The sequence below is a fragment of the Telopea speciosissima genome, chromosome 11 (assembly GCF_018873765.1).
Source record: "Telopea speciosissima isolate NSW1024214 ecotype Mountain lineage chromosome 11, Tspe_v1, whole genome shotgun sequence".
Lineage (NCBI taxonomy): Eukaryota > Viridiplantae > Streptophyta > Magnoliopsida > Proteales > Proteaceae > Telopea > Telopea speciosissima.
In genome coordinates, this window is record NC_057926.1 from 36,790,061 (window position 1) to 36,812,228 (window position 22,168).

General features: G+C 39.8%; 1 protein-coding gene across 1 annotated transcript in view; it reads left to right on the forward strand.

Moving 5' to 3' along the window:
• Positions 1–22,168, forward strand: part of LOC122646087 (probable cyclic nucleotide-gated ion channel 5) — a 110,091-nt gene that overhangs the window by 69,198 nt on the left and 18,725 nt on the right. The window contains exon 5 of the mRNA XM_043839562.1: positions 14,500–14,795. Within this exon, the coding sequence (XP_043695497.1) occupies positions 14,500–14,795 (296 nt within the window). The remainder of the gene's footprint in view (positions 1–14,499; positions 14,796–22,168) is intronic.

Genomic DNA, 22,168 nt, shown 5'->3' on the forward strand with positions numbered 1-22,168 from the left:
ACATGATCTTCCAAAGGCATAGGAAAGGCTATTCATCAATTTGTTTCTAAGAACCCTGAATTGGGAGGGTGAGTGGGGAAGGACAATTCGGAAATATCCAATCAGTTGGGGTGTTCCCCAAGCATGTTGTCTTTGCAAGGTTGTGAACTTTGGTTGTAATACAAACATTGGTAAAAATAAAAAGGAAAAACCAACTGAACCTACATATGGCATATAAAAATTATGTAATATGAATCATGTGTTTTAGTTATTATGAATGAGAGCAGGTCTTGGTGCAATGGTTAAGGTTGCCCCATTGTGACCAAGTGGTCACAGATTCAAGTCTAGAAACAGCTTCTCTATGAAAGCAGGGGTAAGGCTGCGTACATTATGACCCTCCCCAGACCCCATGGCAGAAACCTCTTGCACTGGTACACCCTTTTTTTGTTTTAGTTATTATTAATGCATATTGAGTGTTGGCATCATCTCTTGACAATTATAAATAAAGGTTTTTTATTGGTTATTTTAACAGGGGGTGATATTTTGCAAATTAGAGATGGTAAGGATTTACCCGCTCCCCTTGGGGCACCAAAAAAGAAAAAGAAGGAAAAATTGCTAAGGGAAGGCTGAAGATTACCTAGCTTGAAGTGATGAGAAGGGTCATGAATGTATCTAAGTTAGCAGCTGCTATGACTAAATATAATGAAGGGAAGAACATTAGTTGCTTAGCCAATGCCTAGTGGTAGGGATAAGGTTTAGTTGACATGAGTTGGGAGAAAAAAAAAAATGGCTGCCAAAATGGAAAGACTATGTTACAGAAAGAAAAAACTTGGACTGGTTGAGTAGAAATTATGGATATGATTCATATGAACTACTGTAATATAAAGGATCAGAATGCAGTTGTGGTGGGCAGCACTTACTGAAAATTCCAGTTCCCTCCCTGATTTACTGAGAATGTGCTTTGGGAAGAGTCACTTCTTTCTTGCTTGATGGGCTTCCATTCCCCAGCACAGCCTAAAAGTGCTCTCCGAACCGTGCTGGATAGTCACACATCACACATTCTTATTTGTATGCGTTTGCTCTAGTTATGTATCACTCATCCTTTCTGCTTATCGGCAGATTCAAAGTCCATATCCTTCTGTTGCTGCTCCCAGGCAGTCCTCCCTTTAGTTAGATAATATCGCTAACCTAGCTCAGCCATCTGAGTCTTTTCAGGCTCACATACTATCAACCCTTTCAAAAAAAAAAAAAAAAAACAGGAGCTCTCACAAATAGAATTTGAGTACGAAGGATAAAATCTAGCTGGATAAATAAGACAGGGATCTCCCGCTCGGTAATGCTACCTTGGGGGCCGTAGACTACATTAATTCAGCTAGGCCAAGAGATCAAACACTTAAACAGAAGTTTACAGGAAGAGAGAGTGTATCAGATTCCCTACGGTTGGTCAGTCTCAGTGTGGCTGATCATCCGAAAAGACCAGCTAATCATCATTGGCTTGGTCAGCCTTTACCTGACCAACTACCTAATACTACGCGAGCTCATCAAACAGCGTTTTTTAGCTTTCTTCAGGATTTGGCCCTCCCCTACTTGACTTGCTCCCATGCAGCTAAGCAAAGGCTGAGCTGATCGTAGACCACTATCTCCCGGTGGTCGAGCTGATTGTAGACCAACCAAGCAATGGAATGAGTGCGACACATGAAAGCCATTGTGCAGTAGTTTGATTGTTTAGGCGGGTTCAATGCCCGTAACGAGCTATAAAATTCCTTACAAATCCCGGAAAAAGAAGGAATGACTTTGATCTTTTTTGGAAAATATACATATACATGGAGCATGGTTAGAATATTAAAACGAATTTCTGCCTCCATTTTTGGGGCAAAATGCAGGAATGACTTCCTTCAAACTGCAGAATTAAGGTTTGGGAGTGGGAGCATCTCATGAATCATGATATGGGAGTTCTGAGCTATAAGGCATCTTTTACAAATTAATTTAAACCATGATATTTGCATTCTGGTAGACTGAGATTCTGATAGCCATAGCTACTGATTTGCAAGGTTCGAGAACTTGGAACTTGGTACCAACTCGACCCTTGGAAAAACGGAGTCGAGTCGAGATCTCGCCGAGTTGGTGCATTTTTTTTTTTCCAACTCGAAGCCTCAACTCGGTGGGTTTTAGAGCTAGTTTGGGTCTAAAACTTGGTATTCAACCATGACATATTATTGCTCCACTGTTGCATATAGTTCTCCACAGCATTCATATAAGAGTTCTCATCCACATATGCCAAGACCCCTATCCTAGGGTATAGCCGTTCAATAGTGGCGTTAGACCGTTGGCATGAAGTGTTAGATCCACTGCTTATGCTACTGTCATATTGAGGAATGTATGGGACTGGGAATGTGGACCCAATGCTGGACCCAATGCCAGACCCACTGCTTTGATAGTCATACTCATGTGTTGACTGGCCAAACTGACCATAGGCACTATATTCAGAACCGGTGCTCTCCTGGCCATAATCATAGTGATGATGAGGTTGATATGATTGCCACGATTGATGCTCACTACCAGTATCCATACTCATGCTTCCAAAACTTGGTAGCATGGTATTCATACCCATGTCATCATACTGAGGTTGGTTGTGTTTGCGACCCGTCCTTCTCTTGCACGTTTTGCTGTGGCCACCATGTTCTTGATCTTGTGTGGTATGTGTAAACTGAGACTCACCTGTGAAACGCACAGGGTCTCCCTGCGTCCCCACATCATACTGGTATTGCTCACGTATCCCCTTATGACGATCATCATAATAACCACCACTCTGCATGCCACCACCACCACCGCCACCGCCACCACTACCAACAGGGTCATCACCATCACCATCATCATCATCATCAGGAGCAGTTCCTGTTACATCCTCAAAAAGTCTCGGTGACTGAGAATGTGCACGCCCCTCTTGCGACATATAGTCGTCAACATCTGTACTGGTTACGGACGCAATGGTGGAGTCGGGCCTACCTCCAGGCTCATCCATCTTTGGTGCACCACGATCCCTCACCCACTGGAATAGGGGATCCTCATCATCATCAGAGTCCTCCTGGAATATGTTGGCTAGTTCGATGGGATCTTTGTCATTGTTCTCAAATTCTTCACGTATGTGCCTCATCCTTAGTCTCATATTATAATGCACATACACCAGCTGCTCCAGTCGTTGACTACCCAATCTGTTCCGCCTCTTTGAGTGTATCAATGCGAATGTACTCCAGTTGCGCTCGCACCCAGAGGATGAACAAGTTTGTGAGAGCACTTTGATTGCTACCTTCCTCAGGTTGGGTGAACTTGTACCATAAAGCACCCACCATTCAGCTGCATTATAAACATAGAATATTAAGAATATGTGCATTCTAAAGGGATAAAATTATAATTCATAAATGTAATGTCATGCCACATTGCTACCTACCAGGGTCTGACTTTTGTCTACTCTCCACTGCGGCTTTTCGACTGGAACTTGTTGAGGCCTCTCTGAAGAATTTGATCTATTTTCATATTAAATTTCAAACAGTGTTAGAGGCATTAGTATTTACTACTTAGTAATTACATTCCTTTACTTACTACCAAAGTACCAAAATCCCATACTCTCACGTCATCATTGCAGTCAGATTGTGTCTTGGCATTGACCTCCAACTTCTCAATAACAGTTTCAACTGCCAGTAACAAATCCGTGTCTAGCCTAAGATTATGCGAGTACTGGTACTTTGGATTCAAATAGTAGGCTAGTCAAAGGGAAACCACGAATATAACTTGTTAGTGACTTAATACTGTTGAGTTTTGAATATGTAAATGTAAAAACTCATATAAAGTTTAAACTTTAAAGTATGTTGAAATGTTGAACTCATCAGCTTTATGCAAGGGATGACTCAAGTGCTTCTCACATCGCTCATCAATGATGTTAATGTATGAGTGAGTACTTCGAGGTATTGCAGCTGGGACCATTTCCTTCATCTTCTGTAGAGCAGCATATATGTGGGGCAAGGTAGGCTTCTTCTTCGTGTCAACCATCCTTAGTACTGCCACCACTGGCTCTAATATGGCAACAACTTTATACAAGTCCTTCCAAAATTGATCACTTGCAATGGTCTGTTGTGCTGCCTTCCCTTCTTCTGTCCTAGAACCTGGCCAAGTAAACCATTGGTCACTTGCAAACATTGACCTCAGACCTACTATCTTCATCTGAATGCTCTTCAATGCAATGTAATTGGTGGCAAATCGAGTGACACCAAGCCTCACTAAATCCCCCTTGCATTTTTCCCTCATCACGGCTAAAGCATAACCATGGTTATACACAAAGGTGGTCACTTGTCTTGCCCTATTGACGACACCAGCCACCAAAACTTTTTTCCCCATGTCCTTCAGCATTAAATCAATAGAATGGGCTGCACATGGAGACCAAAAGAGGCGGATCCTCTTACTCTTCTTGTTCATCAATTTCTCTCCAGCCTTCTTAAAATTAGAACCGTTATCCATCACAATTTGGATAACGATCTTTGCTCCTATATCTTCCTCCACCACTTGCCTCAGTAGCTTATACAAGTATGATGCATCCTTTACATGCTTTGATGCATCAACAGACTTCAAGAAGACAGTCTTCCCATTACAACTCACCATGAAATTTATAATGGACTGTCTAGTAGGTCCAGTCCAACCATCAGCCATAAGAGTAACCCCATATATGTCCCACCTTGGCTTCAGACCCTCTATGTACTCTTTCAGTTCCTCTACCTCTTTAGACAAATATACATTATACAACTCATATGGTGTAGGCCCCTTCCATCCTAGGCCAGCCCTCCCTGTAGCGTCAAGGAATGCATTATAATATGTTCCTTGTGCTACATTAGCTGGAATGCCATTGTATAGCATGAACTTGCTGAAGGCTTTCTGTGCTTCCTCTTGTTTACCACCAAACACTTACGGGATGGTTGGCTGGAAGGCATCTTATTGCCTAAAGGTAGATGGATCCTGCTCAAAAATGGTATCTAGGGAACGTGCTCGTGGTCGGGCTTGGGGCCGTGGGATATCTCTTGTGCCAGTGCTTCTCCTCCTCTCATCTTGTTGCACTGGTGCAACTAAGCCAGATCTACCAGCTCCTCTTGCTTGCTCATATGCTCTTATATTCTCAAAATGAAAACTTTGCCTACTCTCTACCAAAGTCTGCTGGTAAATCCTCCATTCAGCCTCTGATTCGAACTCACCAGGTATAGGCCTATATTCAGTATCATCTCCTATTCCTCCACGGATCTCTATACCAGGCCTCTCTAGAACTGCCTCATCAAAAGCTATTTGTTGTCTTTCCCTCTCAACTTTCTTTGTTCGTACTCCTCTCAAGTTTTGTGCCATTGCTAGTTTCACTTGGCTCGGAACATTTCGGCATTTGGCAACATCCTTGCTTAGACCAGACAAATGTTCCTTTAACCTAGTTGCTCCTCCAGAATTTAGAATTTTTCCACAGTAGTTACACTTTGACCTTTTTTTGTCCTCAGACATCGGGACTCCATGTAGTCATGCTATATCCCCCATTGTGTAAGAAATATCTTATTTTTTACACTGTTACATAAAAAAACATGTATTAGTAACTATTACAGACTTAAAGTAAGGTATTAAACACTTAAAGTATTGTATTCCTAACTATTAAACATAATATGAAGCTACTAGAACAATCAAATACCTATCTCTTATTTATTTCCTAACCCTAGTATTTATTTATTAATTAAAAATAATATTTACAATTTTTATTATAAATAATTATACCTTCAAATATAAAATATTATAACATAATGATGTATTTGACATCATTTGAAGTTGGACATTATGTACAAATGTTTTGCATAATTTTCCAACAAAAATAGGTATTTTTCCTTAATTTTAACTATTATTAACTATTTTTTAACTATTTTCATAATATTATTATTAAATCTGAAAAAAAAAAAAAAAAAATTTAATGGGTGAAAAAAAAAATGACTCCATGAGGCTGTAGAGCATGCAAACTTGTCTAACATATATCAAAATCACATCCAAACAATAAGTATTTATCCTATTTTTTTTAATTTCTTTTTTGAAAAAATTCATTTATTTTTGCAGAAATTATAATAAAAAATTTAATAATCCAAAAAAAATCCGGCCTCCATCAAGTGATAGATCGGCCAAAGTTGTGTAACATAACTCAAAATCACATGAATCTACCAAGATTTCATCAATTTTTTTGAAAAAAATAGATTTAGGAAAAATGGGTTACCTTTCAAAAATCCTTCAAAAACTTGTTCAATCTTGCAAAAGTGAGCTTCAATCTTCAATTTGGCAGCAAAATCACCTTCCAAAGCTTTGAATCCAAGCAAAAAATGAAGAAGGGAAGAGAGGAATTGAGACTTTGAGAGAAGAAGTGAGAAGAGAGAGCAACAATAGAGTAAACAGCCCTCCTGACAGAATCTCGCCGAGTTTTGTCTAGAGGGTTGCTTTAGATAAGTTAAATGGGTCAATTTTGACCTTGGCCCATACCCAAAACCATGCCGATGACCCGAGATCTTGGCGAGATTTTGAATTTTTTGTTCCTGAATTTTACATAAAATAGATACCCACTCGAAACGAGATATAGCCGAGATCTCGGCGAGAAAGTGTACTTTTATACCTCGTAGGCCATCTCGACTCGAAAATTCGAAAAACCGAGAATCTCGGCGAGATCTCGCAAGATTTCGGACTATGATAATAAGACGTTCAAAATTCAATCAGGCAACTGGCAAAAAAGTCTCAAAAGTAATCAAATCCGTAAGTTTGGGTGTATCCTTTGGCAACCAGACGGGCTTTTAGCCACTCAACAGAACCATCAGAGTGATACTTAATAGTATAAACGAAAAATTTTCACATACCTCCCTTGAGGTATCAAGTAATTACAAAAACACCCGTCAGTTTTGGGAAATTTCGCATGCCCCCTACTTTTCTAAAAAGTTAACTCATGCCCCCATTAGGTTAGTGTAGGACTAACAACGTTAAAATCAATGGGTAAAGTGACAAAAATGCCCTTGCAAGAAGAAAGAGAAAAAACCTGCAACTCATCTTCCCCAAATCGTTTAGGGTTTGAAAAGAGGGAAGATGAGTTGCAGGTATCCTTCCTGGTCTATCCTTTCTCATCCTTTCTCCTATGCAGACCGAGCTTCATCCTCGGCTTCTTATCTTAGGTGGAAAAACATTGCGACCATCTTAATTCTAATGAAATGAGAGCGAAGGGAAATTTAACAAAGAATCAAATGCCAGACCTGCGAACGAGGAAAAATATCTGTGATCAGCTTCTTGTACCTCTTCACAGGCTGCCTAGACCTCGCACGCATCCCCAGGCAGAAGAAACAGAGACTGCCACAGACTGGCCGTTCCTCGATATAACACCCATCTTTTAAACCTCTAAATCCTACAATTTACAAAACTTTCTGATTTCCTTCAAAATCCAAATGTCATCGCCAAACGTGAAGAAAATTATTAGCGTCTGTCAAATTTCGGGTCCAGCCTACAACGAAAAATTAGATCTTAACAAAAATTGGATCGATTTTGTTAAAAATTACGAATAGAACTGAGCTAAATCTAGGACTTCAAAATAACTAATTATACATGATTGCTTAATTACCTCGGATCCCTGCCTCGAATAGAAGATCAAAGGCTGGATCCCCAAAGTTCTATGCAGGACAGCACCGGAGCTCCAACCGTCTTCACCGCGAAATTATTAATGAATCAGAAACAGAGTGGAGATAAAACTTTCTCTCTTCCTCTTCCGACTATTACCCACCGCCTGCCATGAATTTTTCCACCTAAGATAATATACTGATCTGAGACTAAATTTGGCAAAGGTTGTTTAGAATCGCAAAATGTGAGATTTCATTTGAATACCAAAATTGCAAGAGTGAGGATGAAGCTTGGTCTGCAAAGGAGGAAGGAATCAGGATTCTGAGTACCCTAAATCAAACTGAATCAGAAAGGATACACAAGGAAGGATACCTGCAACTCATCTTCCCTTTTTTCAAACCCTAAACGATTTGGGGAAGATGAGTTGCAGTTTTTTTCTCTTTTTTCTTGCAAGGGCATCTTTGTCACTTCACCCATTGATTTTAACGTTGTTAGTCCTACACTAACGGAATAGGGGCATGTGTTAACTTCTTAGAAAAGTAGGGGGGCATGCGAAATTTCCCAAAACTGACGGATGTTTTTGTACTTACATGATACCTCAGGGAAGGTACGTGAAAATTTCGTAGTATAAACCCGCCGACACTTCACCAGGTCCTTACTCCTTACCAGGAGGTAAATCCATTAAGCTCCGAGTATTACGAGTCAAGAGAGCATCCATGGTAGTTTTCCACTCAGGGAGTATATTCGTAGGAATGGTATGAGTAGACAAAGAGAGAGCAAAACTATGATAGGAAGCTGGAAGATGGGATAGAGAGACAAATTTGTCAATAGGGTACACAACCAATGATTTTTTAGTGCATGAGTGTGTACCCTTACGAAGAGTGCATGAGCGTGTACCCTTACGAAGAGCAATGGGTAAGTCATCAAGTACAATTGGTAAGTTAGCAGGCACAAGAGGACTAGGATCTGCACCAGAGGTTAAAGTTGGTACAGGTAGCGATGGAGTTGGAACAGTAACTTCTGTACTGTGTTGCCCCGATGGCTTCTTGCGCCGATAAACCTACAGGCTACAGTGGAGGTGTAGGGATAAGAACATGCATATGTAACATAATGGCTCAAGCTACCTCATGTAAATGTTTATTTTTCTGTTCTACTACATTTTGTTGTGGAGTATAGGAACAACTAGTCTGATGAATCATCCCATGAGTAGCACAAAAAGAAGAAATTTCATTTTGAACATATTCCAAAGCGTTATCAAAACGAAAAACTTTAATAGGGGGTACTAAATTGAGTCTTTATTTCATTATAAAAATTGTGAAATATGGATAAAAACTCTGAACGGTCCTTCAAGAGGTACAACCAAGTAAAACAAGAGCGGTCGTCCACAAAAGTGACAAAGTACCGAAAACCATGCCTATTACTTGTACGACAAGGACCCCAATTATCTAAATGAACTAAAGAAAATAAAGGACCATGGGCCACAGGTTGAGAGGGAAAAGAAGCATGTTGATGCTTTCCCGACTCGCAACCCTCACATTCTAACCTATCTGAGGACTTAAACTGAGGAAACAAAAGTTTCAACCTAGACAAAGACAAATGTTCTAACCGACAATGCCACTGGAAAGGAGACACCCCACCAACTGTGGTAGCAGTAGCGGAAGCAGAAGGGGCAGCACAATAGAGGTAGTACAGTCCATCTTCTCACAACCTCCACCAATCGTCTTCCTTGTGTGAAGATCTTGAAAAATACAATGAGAAGTAAAGAAGGTTACTAAGCAGTTGAGAGCCTTAGTTAACTGGCTAACAGAAAGAAAACCTAATGGAAATTGTGGAACATGCAACACTGAGGAAAGAGTGATGTTAGGGTTAAGAGGAATTGTACCATGGCCAGTAACAGGTGTAGAGGTGCCATTTGCAAGAATGATAGAGGTAGAATGTGAGTCAGAAGAAAATGAATTAAATAAAGATGACTTACCAGTCATATCGGCGGAAGCCCCTGAATCAATAATCCAGGATGTAGAAGTGGTGGTAAAGAAAGCAGGTGTACTTGCATGGGCTAAAGTAGTAGCGGAAGTGGAAGCCCCAGTAGATGTAGAGGTAGATGTCTCAAGACTCTATATTCGACGCATCAACTGAAGAACTTCATCAAGAAGACTGTAGGAAGAATCACTTGATGATGGACCGGGTTTAGTATCATTGGAAGTTACCATAGTAACTGGCTCAAACCCCCCCCCACCCCCCCCCCCTTAACCTCCTACCAACAAGGAAACCCCCCCCCCCCCCTCATACCCCACACCCCAATTCTGGCTTAATCCCCACAAAGGGGCATACCCCCCTACCTCTTCCCACCCGAGTTGCTAAGCATTCGTCTTTTCCTATCTTCCACTCTTCCAACCTCTCACCCACCCCACCTGTTTAAGCCTTGTTGTCATTCCCCGTAAACTCATCGGGGGTCTCTAGAAGTTACCTAAAACTTTTTTTGAAAAGACTAGACAAATTTTGTGGTGGTGATGAAAATATATGTAGACAGAGGCCTCTATCATTGGAAGTTACCTAAATAAAATATATCAGAACCATCATCAAATACCGCATGATAGGCTGCCATCATCATAAATAAGTGTTTGTCCTGGTTTCTGCCATAAATAACTGTCTGTCCTAGTTTCCCACTAAGTCAAACTCTTATTTGGACTTTGATTTTGGAAAATTTGATAGTGTCATTGTCTTTAAATAGCCTAAAATAGATTGTATACTAAGTTTCATAACCAAACTAGGTCCAAAACCCACTGAAACCATCAAACGAGTTGAAAAAAAAAAAAAGTGCACCAGCTCACCGAGATCTCTGTACAACTCGGTTTTTGGCCTGACTGAAACTAGGTCGGAAACTGAGTTCTCGAACCATGATTGGGGTCAACACCCTTGTCAGAAAGTATATTCTTTGTAGAAAACCAACTAAGAATATAAGTCAAGTTACAAGTAATTACAAACAGAATAAAACAATAAACGGAAATTTTCATGTACTTCCCCTGAGGTATCACGTAATTACAAAAGCACTCGTCAGTTTTGGGAAATTTCGTGTACCCCTTACTTTTCTAAAAAGTTAATACATGCCCCCATTCCGTTAGTGTAGAACTAACAACGTTAAAATCAATGGGTAAAGTGACAAAAATGCCCTTGCAGGAAAAAAGAAAAAAAACCTGCAACTCATCTTCCCCAAATCGTTTAGGGTTTGAAAAAAGGGAAGATGAGTTGCAGGCTGAAAAAGAAATAATAATAAGAAAAGAGAAATACACAGTGATGGGTAAAGAAATGGAATTGGGGAAAGAGAAGGAAATAAGAGGATGAAGCCGAGGAGAAACTAACCTCAGATTTGGCGTTTGATGTTGCGGCACTCTTGCCTGAGACACCTCTGCCAATTTCTCAATTGCTGTTGTGGATTTGATTTGGGTTTCAGCAGATTTTTCATTTTTTCCATTTCGTAAAGGTGTTGAAAACATAACTCCAACAATTGAAAAGAAGAAGATGATTATGCTGATGATGAAGATGACCCAATTCCAATGAGATTGCTTAAAACTAAAGCTTCTTTCCTGTTAAGACTTCAGAGATCAAAGACCCTGTAAAAATTAATCGAATTGAATCGATGAGTTGAGAACGATACAATCATTCACCATCAGATTTCTTTCCCTCTTTCTTTCTGGAATAAACACGGGCGTGTTTCGATACAAAGTACTGATGAAGCGGAAATGCGCTCCCATGTCCACAGCAATACATGGGGGCAAAGAGACAGCATCAGGTGGGTTGAGGGGGTAACCGCAGGAGAGCACTTTGGTGAAAAAGAGAAGGACTTCGATGGTGGAAGAGCGATCCCGGTAATTGGCGTTGTGGGTTTTTTACCATATGTGCTGAGTAAGGGTCTACAACATTGGAACTCATGAATGAGAGCTTCCTGCTCTTGGGTCTCTGTTTTTCTTGGGTGCAGAGGACCTCATTGATCCCTGTCATATGGAATGGCCCAAGCTCTTTGATGGATTCATAATGAGCAGAAACCAAGTTTATAATAATAAGAAGAACTGATAGAATGTTGGAAGAAGACTTGAGGTTCAGTGCCCAGCTGAAACTTCACCAACAGAGAGGGATGAAGTGATGCAGTGGTTGGGGTTGGTCAGCCCAACTTGGATGTGTGAAAATTTCCACAATTTTTTTCTGGAAATTTATTGAGATTGTATTGCTTATCTATCGATTGATAGACCAGGAAGGATACCTGCAACTCATCTTCCCTTTTTTCAAACCCTATACGATTTGGAGAAGATGAGTTGCAGGTTTTTTCTTTTTTCTTGCAAGGGCATTTATGTCACTTTACCCATTGATTTTAATGTTGTTAATCTTACACTAACGGAATGGGGGCATGTGTTAACTTTTTAGAAAAGTAGGGGGGCATGCGAAATTTTCCAAAACTGACGGGTGTTTTTGTAATTACATGATACCTCAGGGGAGGTACGTGAAAATTTCCCAACAATAAAACAACTAAGCAACTGGACTTACACCATGATAGAGATACTCCCTTTATTGTGGTCAATAACAACTAAACATACTAAGTTACCGTAGGTTATGATAGAAATACCCTTGTGGTGCATATCTTAACACTACCCCTCAAGCTGGAGTGTATATATATATATCTCAAAAGGCTCTAGCTTGGAACAATAAGAATAGATATTAACAATAGAACCAGTCTTGAACATATATAGCAGCCGTAGACACTAGTGAGCACAGAGAGAATTTCATTCTGGTAGCTATGCCAACTCAAGCACACCATTCATCAGCACCAATTGTAGAGGAAAATTTTTGTTTAGAATAAATCTAGACAACAACGAACAAAATAAGCGGTAAAGAATACCAATTGCAATCCAAAATATTATAGCAACATCATAAACCCTGCTCAAGGAAGGCAAGTTGTAATCTTCACAAAGAAGACGGATAAAAAGAGCAGCATAGGTCACTGCAAACCATTGGCAAAAGTGCAGTATAGGTTACTGCAGACTACTAATAAAAGCGCAGTATAAGTTACTACGGATCACTGACAAAAATGTAGTATAGGTTACTGCAAACCACAAATGCAGCATAAGGTTGCTGGAAACCATAAGTAGCCGCATAAGGTTGCTGGGAACCACATAAAAGAATTTTGTTGCTGAATACCACAAGTATACCCATCTTCATAAGAAAATATTGTTGCTGAGGACATGAACAGATGATGTAAAGCTACACCTCAGCAACTAACCTAACCCCAGACAGGATCACAAAATTAAACCCATCTGAAATTATAATATATTTTTGTGCCAACAGTAGGCAACAATGGGTTAATTAAATCCTTAGAACTCCCAACAATACCCAATACATATATATATATATATATATATATATATATATATATATAACACAGCCAAACAGAACCATATGCAACAGCCTATTGATCCCTATCGCAGGTCAAAATTAAGACTCAAAACTTAACTAACTAGTACTCAAGAAACACAGCAACAGTGAATGAAAGGGGATGAGGTTACCATCGAACAGCAATATGTAGCAACAACTCAATAGGATATCTTCAGTTGATATATAGATTTCCAGCAGTGATTTAGAGTGTCGGTTGCTCTCACATTTGCAGGGAAAAAATAAAATCCGGAATAGGGGAGAAAAGGGGTATAGATTGGAGAAGAGAAAGGGGAAGAAGGGAGAAGGCTATCTCAGCCAAGGGTATTTCACCCAGAGGTCTCTCACCTCATTGCCTCACAGATTTTCATTGCACAAAGCAAATATTTTCTTCATTCATTTAATCGTGGATTGAGCTCTATGGTCTTACATATAAATAAGGTTGCTGTATTACACAAAATAGAAGGTAATAAAAAAGGAAAGGCATCCATGCGTATAGAAAGATGAAGAAGAAAAGAGAAGAAGGAAGAGAGAACTACGGGAAAACCTATCTCACGTGTTGTGTGGGGATAGCACCGTGAGCCTGGGCAGTGTATTATATAATAAGTGACTCATAAGATTCATTCTCAACTACAACCAAAACAAAGAAAATACCCCCATGGTATACTAAGTTTAACAACGTAAACAACACCACACATGATAAACATCATCATGAATAGTTAACTATCACCACAGTTACTAAACAGAACCATCACTACACCTTCAATAATTGCATTATTCAATATTCTCCCTTCTTTGCTATTATTAGCAATCCTAACTGATAAAGTGTGAGTTATTTTAAAGTTGACAAAGTAGGGATCACTTTCCTGGGCACTGGATCCACTACAATAGGGAGATAAGGCTTTCTGAACTTTTCTATAGCAATATCTTTTCCCACCCAAAGATGAATGTGCATATCTTGATCTTGAAAATGTCTTCATCCTATATTTCTGAACATTTGGATGGGCAAGGGGTTTGCTGCTTCGATGGGTCCATGCAGAATCAACCATGTTGGAAATAGGATTTGTCTATTAATATACATTTTGCAGATTTCCTCATTGACCATTACCGATATTCTTACTGGCAGTCTAAATGATTGTGACAGCTTGTGTGATTGTGGTCATCTGACGGGGTTGATGTTTGGTTAAGGGTCTAGGTACTGTACATAATGTGGTAGTTCATGCTCCTTTCATTTTTGTGACGTTTGCCTGCAGACAGTTGTTTCCTGTCCATGGCTTTACTTAAAAGGCATGTGAGCTTCTTCTTCTGAAGTAGTTCAATCATAGAACAAATCTCTGAACCTCTCTTCTTCCAGCCTCTTGGTCTCCAGTTATTAGTTGGACTGCAATATAGATGTTTACAAGCAGTTTATGACCCATATTTGACCACCACTAGAGGGATCTTTTGCAGATAGTTGGTGCTTTCTGGTACTTATTGGCAGTAGAACGCAATAATGCTTGCTGGAAGAAGGCTTGTCAGGCTAACAAGCAATGCAGTCAAGATTATTTGTATTGTGGCAACTGGCAAATGAAAGGTTATGATGACTGGCTTGATATCAGTGAAGGTGTACTTAGTACGGCATGTAATCCAGAAGGAGATTTCAATTTTGGAATATATACACAGGCTTTGACATCTGGTGTTGTTGCATCCCGGCTATTCCTGTCTAAATATTGTTACTGTTTATGGTGGGGTCTACAAAATTTGAGGTAACTTGGCTTGTTAATTTTCCTTCCTCATTATTGATAGTCAATGGCTTCCATTATGTTTCGCAATGATTGTGTAAATGGTGGATATGTTACATGCATTATGGAATGTTAAGCAATTAGGAAAATTCTGTTTCAACTTCATATTTATATCATGAGCTGATTCAGGATATGCATGTATTAGAATGCATCATGCTCATGTGTTATATTACGTGGTTGATTTATAAGCACAATACTTCTAAACATGCATATGCAAGGTTCCATCCTGCCATTTCATAAATCCATGAAGGTTTGTCCATAAAAAGGAGGGAAAAAAAAAAACAGGAGGTTGAAAGAATGATTCTAATACCCTACCAATGTTGGCTTCCCCGAACAAAATGCTTGCAGAATGTATGTATATAGTAAGTTTGGTTCATTCTCTCTCACGCACAATTGTGTGGCTTTGTTAATGTTAGAATGAGAAACAAGAAATATTTTACTGTTATAAGCACAGTGAGGAACTGATGTACTGCTTCTTCGACATCAAAATGAAATTGCAGTCATCATATCAATATAAAGATGGTATTACAAGGTTTTGACAAAATTTCGCGAAACCAACCAAAATATTTCAATTTCACATGTTGAAACGAAACAGCCTGCAATACTGAAGAATTGCAATGTTTCGACCAAGGAACTAAAACTCGGAACTCGACCCCAACTCGACCTTGGAAAAACCAAGTTGTCTCGAGATCTCGGTCGAGTTGGTGCATTTTTTTTTTTTCAACTCGAAACCTGATTTCGGTGGGTTTTAGACCTAGTTTGGGTCTGAAACTTGGTACTATAGATCGGCCAAAGTTATGTAACATATATTAAATTGACATGAATCAACCAAGGTTTGAACAAATTTTTTTGAAAAAAAAAAAGATTTGGGGAAAAAATGGTTACCTTTCAAAAGTTCTTCAAAATTGATGTAAAGAACCACAAATCATGCACTAATCTTGCTTTGGTGTAGCTGAATGATTCTGGCACCAGCTTCTCTGAAGAAATCCAGCCCAAAAATGGTGAAAAACCAGTGGCAGCAGCAGTAGAGCAGCCTCTTGGTCGAGCTCATAGTTGTCACGGCGTCACGGCGATCCAAGTCGGTGGAGGAGTGTCACGTCGATATATCGACATGTCGCCATGGCGACCATGTTTTATTTTTATTTTCTCTATTTTTAATGTGTTAATAGATGTATACTCAAGCCATGTTTTATTTTTCTCTATTGTTTCTCAAGTTTTAAGAAGAAAATTCAGAAATCGAAGAAGAAATCGAAGAGGGAAAGAAGAAATCGAAAGAAATCGAAGAGGGAAAGAAGACAGAAGAAGAAGAAATCGAAGAAGAAATCGAAAGAAATTGAAGAGGGAAAGAAGAAATCGAAGAGGGAAGAAGAAATCGAAGACAGGAAGAAGAAATCGAAGAGGAAAGAGAGTCGGAAGAAGAAATCAAAGAGGGTCGCCATGGCGTAGGTCGCCATGCAGCCCTCTCCAGCGCCAGGACGCCATGGCGACGCCATGACAACTATGGTCGAGCTAGCTCGAATTATCTCAATATGGCACTTTTATAACATAAGTTGGGTCGAGATCTGGATCGACCCGAGATCTCGACGAGATATTGTAACTTTATAACTCGTAGACCATCTCGTCTCAAGGTCTAAAAAAACCGAGATCTCGCGAGATGCGAGTTTTAGTTCCTTGGTTTCGACCGAAATCTTTCAGTTTCAGTGACATTTCGACCATGTTTCATATTTTCAGTATCATTTCGGTCAAACCCTTTGTATAAAATGCATGGTTTCGATCGAATTTCACAGTTTCAATGAAATTTCAACCACTTTTCGAGTTTTGGTATCGGTTCGCTAGTTTTGACTCCAAAGAGGGGAACTTCCTAGAAAACCTCAATTTTTTTTTGCCAAATCACTCCCATATTCTTGTGATAATCATGAATATTGATAATTATGAAATGGTTTCTAATTTTATGGTTATTCATTCCTAAAGCATATTTTAGATGTTTTAATTGAATTACGTGTGTTCTAGTACTAAAAATGATATTTTGGTCCAAAGTCAAAATATCATAAATATATATATGTACAATCTAAGGGTTCCACTATGTTCAAAGGACCTTAAATAGGGTGTCCTAAAAGTTTTGGAATTTAATTTGGCCATTCGGGCCTCAAAACCATCAATCAAAACAGCAACTGAAACCTTCCAGGTTTTGACCGAAATTTCTTGGTTTTGCAAAATATTTCGGTTTCGGCTAGGCTCAAAACCAGGATCAAAACCAAAAACATGAACCTTGGATGGTGTTAAAACTCATGGTGTCCCCTCATCATTGAAGCCCATGTGTTTTTAAGCTGGGGGGATCTGCAAAGACCATTACAGGATATCCTCCCATGTCAAAATTCTAACCTATCAATTTCCGTGCTGTGTTTGAATACTTTCTCTCCCTATAAAGATTCAACTAATTACTTAAAAGATCATGTTTAAAGACTGCTGAGATATGGAGCTATGCTAATGTTCTAAAGGAGTAACCCTGTTTAGATTTAATTCCCCCAGTAATCGGGTTCCACAGATTTAAGACCACAAATTTATTAGGAAAAGCAAGGGAAATCAGATCATGAATTTTAGATGCAGTGTTAGTGATAGTTACTCCCTAATTGAGAGAGAATTTTTAATGGTGGATTTGGTGTTGGGGGGGAAAGAGAGAGAGAGAAGGTGGGTGTAAGTGTGACCAAAGAGGGAATAAGGAGTGGAGAAGATATTAGTTCTGGAGTTGACCTGTTAAGGATTTGCAGGGTTAATACTGTCCTTTTCTCTGACAGCTGAAAAGCAGTAAGATGGGGCTAAGGGATAGAAGTTTAACTCCTTACTGTTTAAAGCATATAAAAATTGAATGTTTGGTTTTTCTGATAGCATATTTTTTTTAATCAGTATTTTGAGTATTCTCCCCTCCCCCCCTCCCAACCCAAAAAAAATCTAGGAATTTTGATGGGGAACGCGGCTAGCAAGGGATTTAGTCTACTTTGAGACTGTTTTCAGTAGTTCAAACTTGGGGTTTGAGTTTGTTTTTCTTAGGATAATATTGTATCTTTATTTATTGGGAAAATTACATATACCTCCCCTGTACTTTGCCCTAATTACACGTTCCTCCCCTTGGTTTTCCCACCTTACATACGATTCCCCTGTAGTTTTTCAAAAATTACTAATTCCTCCCCTGCCGTTAGCATCCGTCTGTTAGGTGCTGATGTGGCATAGTTAGATTTTTCATAATCCCTAAACTAACCTTGGGTCCTTGTCAGATGACCCTTTTACCCTCCTTCATCTTCCTCCTCCTCCTTTGCATTGCGATGGTCAACGGTCAAGCCCCGACGGCAACGCCGACTGCCATACCACCAACTACTCTGGTCACGTCAGTTTCATCACCACCCGCTGTTGCAACCACACCGACCACACCTAAAACCCCAGCCCCAGTAGCAACACCAAGAACGACACCACCGATGGTAGCTTTAGCTCTGCCAGTGCAAGCTCCCAAGGCAGCTCCACCAACATCGACGGTTCCAGCTTCAGTTGGAGGGATTCATTGTTGAATGAAAAAAAGGGAACAACATAATTACAATTCGGTGATAGAAAACCACCCATTTTGCCAATTTGAAAAATTTTCAATTCCAAGTTCCAACCTCACCCTTGGATGAGTCAAGTTAGATTACAGCCTGCATCACAGTGTGATTATAATTGGCTGGGTTTTCTTTGAGAAGAACAAGAAACAACAGAAGCAGCTCGAGAAACCCAAAATTCATACAAAAATGGATTTGAAGACGAATATGGTCTATTCGTTGCTGCTACTGCTGTAAGATATTGGGTTTTGTTTGATCAGAAAAACAAAAATCAGATTGGGTTTCAAGTAAATCTTGGGAAATCCAATTTTGAGCTTCACCCGAGAGCCCTACCAAGTACTTTTAAGAGATTCAGGGGTCCAAAACAGAGGCAACGAATGCTTCGGAGACGTCTGTCTTGTGTGGAATCGTTTCATCTCAAGATTAAGAAGCTTCATCCCATTGGCATCTTCCAATGATGTAATGGAAGAGATAAAAGTTGCAGAAACAACAGAATTCAACAGATTTTTTTATCACATATTCAAGTTAGAAAGAGGAATTTCGGAGATCAGTTTTTTCATAGAGTTTAATGGCAATAGAGTACCCATTTTTGTTCAAGAGCAGGGCATTGGAAGGGAGAACAACCCATCTCCCACTACATTCAGAGGTTTTGCTCATCAGGAAACCAACCCAAACCCTAACCCTCCTCCCAATCCAGCTCTTGTGTCAGTGGTGAAGAAGAAGAGGAATCTTCCGGGAACTCCAGGTGAGCTATAGCTAGCTATGCCCTTTTGCTTCTTTTTCTCTTTTTTTGGGGTGGAGATCAGAACCTCCAGCTTCATCGGCGAGGGCACAACCTGCCATGGAAGCTCCTGCAAAGGAGGAGCAAGGCGGTTCAGAAGAGCTAATAACAGAGCAGAAACGATAGGAGCTATCCTCATTCTTTTTCTTTTTTCTGGATGGGTTTTGGGGTTGGGGGTTTTGGTGTTTAGGGTTTTCTATGGTTTTCGATCTTCCACCTGCTTGGTATATACCAAGGTGAACAATCAATCTTCCACTCGATCTATTATCAAATCCAAGTTTGATTCTTCTATTTCACCCCTTAAGCTTTTTCTGAATTGTAATTTACTAACATTTAATTGAAACATAATCTGCAGATAGAAGGGTCAACATTTAGTGCGTGAATTTAAAGTTTTAGGGAACAAGAGTCCGAGGAGGAGGAGGAGGCGGCGGCGGCAGTGGTGGCGTTGGAGGAGGAGGCAGTGGCTGTAGTGATGGCGGTGGTGGTGCTGGTGGTGGCTGCGGTGGAGGAGGAAAGAAATGGGTGTTTTAAGGTTGAAGATGATGAAAAGGGTATCATTGTAATTCTACTTGTGGTGTTTTAGAACAAGGGTAATATTGTCTTTTCAAACCATTAATTAACAGCACCCTAATACCGTCAGCCATAAGGGGTCAAATGTAAGGTGGGAAAACCAAGGGGAGGAACATGTAATTAGGGCAAAGTACAGGGGAGGTATATGTAATTTTCCCTTATTTATTTGCAGGGTGTTTTTGTAATTATAGGTATGGCAGTATTGTAATTAGTGATAATAGGCTGTGGTATTTCTATCATTTTGCTTTAGCATATTTTTATGATGGAACTTTTGATTTCTTAGAGCTTAAGGAACTTGAAGGTTAAGTGCTTCTTAAAAAAGCTATCTCTAGCTTCATGCACAAGCAACCTTTTCTATATTAGGACATAAACTCCTCTTGGAGGATGAAGAGAATAGAATGGAATGGAAGTTGTGTTTAGTGAGAAAGTTCTCACATGAGAGTTGGAAGTTAAAGAATGTAAAAGAACAAGGAGAAAGATGAAAGTAGAAGGTTGAAGAAGAGGAAGAGGGAGAAGAGAAGAAGAAGAGAGATGATGGTGGTATGTTGTGTTAGAGAATTATCTCTACCATACCTATATTACTTCACTAATAAGATGTAAGGAATTACATACACCTCCCTAGGGAGGTAAAAAGTAAAAAAGAGAAAATACAATATAAGATACCTAGACAACAACCTAGTTCCTAAAGTACCCTTATTACATAAACTCTACAATGAGCCCGTTGGGAGCTGATCCCTTCATATCTTCCCCGCCTCTTCTATGCGTTACTATTCACAGGTGCTGTTTGCAGCCCCTTAATCATTTTCCAATTTCCTCTCCTTCTTAAAGGCCTAATCAGTCCTAAGTCCTAACACTCTTCCCACTTCTTACACATAACTAAATCCTAGAAATCTAAACCTCTAGGCTGTACTATATCAAGGATATGATACTTTTCTGTGTTTCCAGGGTTTAAGTAGGAAGATTCATTCTATCACTTTTATGCTCTATCAAACACCAATGGTGCAATCCCGGGTTCGAAAACCCTGTTTGGGATCGCTATGGTCCACCCAAATGCTAAACAACTCAAATATTGAGAGTAATTGAAAATTTGTGATTTCCAAAGCAAGATCAGTCAAGATATTGTTCTGAGTTGTTGTCTCCATAAAAATTGAGGACAGTCAGCCTCGCTCCTCTGTCAACTTCATAAAGATCATCATGTCGTCGAGCTCCATATGTATTGCGGTGGTGTAAAATGAGGGGGTGATGGTGGTGGTGGTATAACATGAGACGGGCCCCTTATGGGACAGAGTTGGAAGAATCTCCAGATTGAATGGACTCTTTCCTTTATCCAAAGCTGTCAATTTGCTAATAGAGGCTTGTAGAGACATCATCATGGAGTGAAGGGAAGTGATTGTAGAGTTGAAACCATCAACACTATTGGAAGGGTAAATCAATTGGCAATTAATTCTAAAAGGTAGGGGTAATTCTGAAAATAATAGTAATATGGACATCACCTAAGTAAAAGGAACAAAGGGAGGGGCAAAGTTGGAATGAGAATTGTTGGAGGATCCAACCCAAAACCTTATGGCATTAGGTGGAGATAGCTCCTCATGTATATGAAGGCACCAAGGACCAAACTTAACTGATGTGGGACTATATCTCTATAACTCCCAACATCTCAACACTCCCTCTAACATGTAGCTTCGACATTCTTGGCTCTACACATGGACATATACTTAGGGAGGATAACAAACAGACCTTGGCTCTGATACCATGTTGGAGGGTCCAACCCAAAACCTTATGGCATTAGTTGGAGATAGCTCCTCGAGTATATGAAGGCACCAAGGACCGAACTTAACTGATGTTGGACTATACCTCTATGACTCCCAACATCTCAACAAGAATGTATTAAGGGGATATGTGGGGAGAAAGACAAAGGGGAGTGTTAATTTAGGAAACCAATTCTCAAAGAAAATATTGGGGGAAGGGATCATCTTTGACCTCCTGACCAACAAGGCTAGTGGAAGGGGAGTTTTCAGAAAGGAGATCTTCCTCAAGAGAAGTCCAACTGAAGCAAGACTTTGGGTGAAGGATCACCACTCAAACCTGCTATGTGCACGGTTTGTATGCATGAGATAAGTATACATATAATGGTGCATACGTGATCAGTGCATGGGATGAGTATTTGCTGTAATGGTTAGCGCATGGAATGATTACATGTTGTTACGGTAGTTGCATTACACAAGTCGTTAATATGTTGTGGGTTGTTATATGGAGGTAGGATGGATGTAGGGGGTGGGTGGGAGTTATTATAGGAAGTGATTAGTGGGAAGTTAAGTGGTTATTTCTTGTACATTATTTAGTCATAAATGAGAAGGACAGACGGAATTATCTATATTTTCTCTTGGTCTTTGAATCCC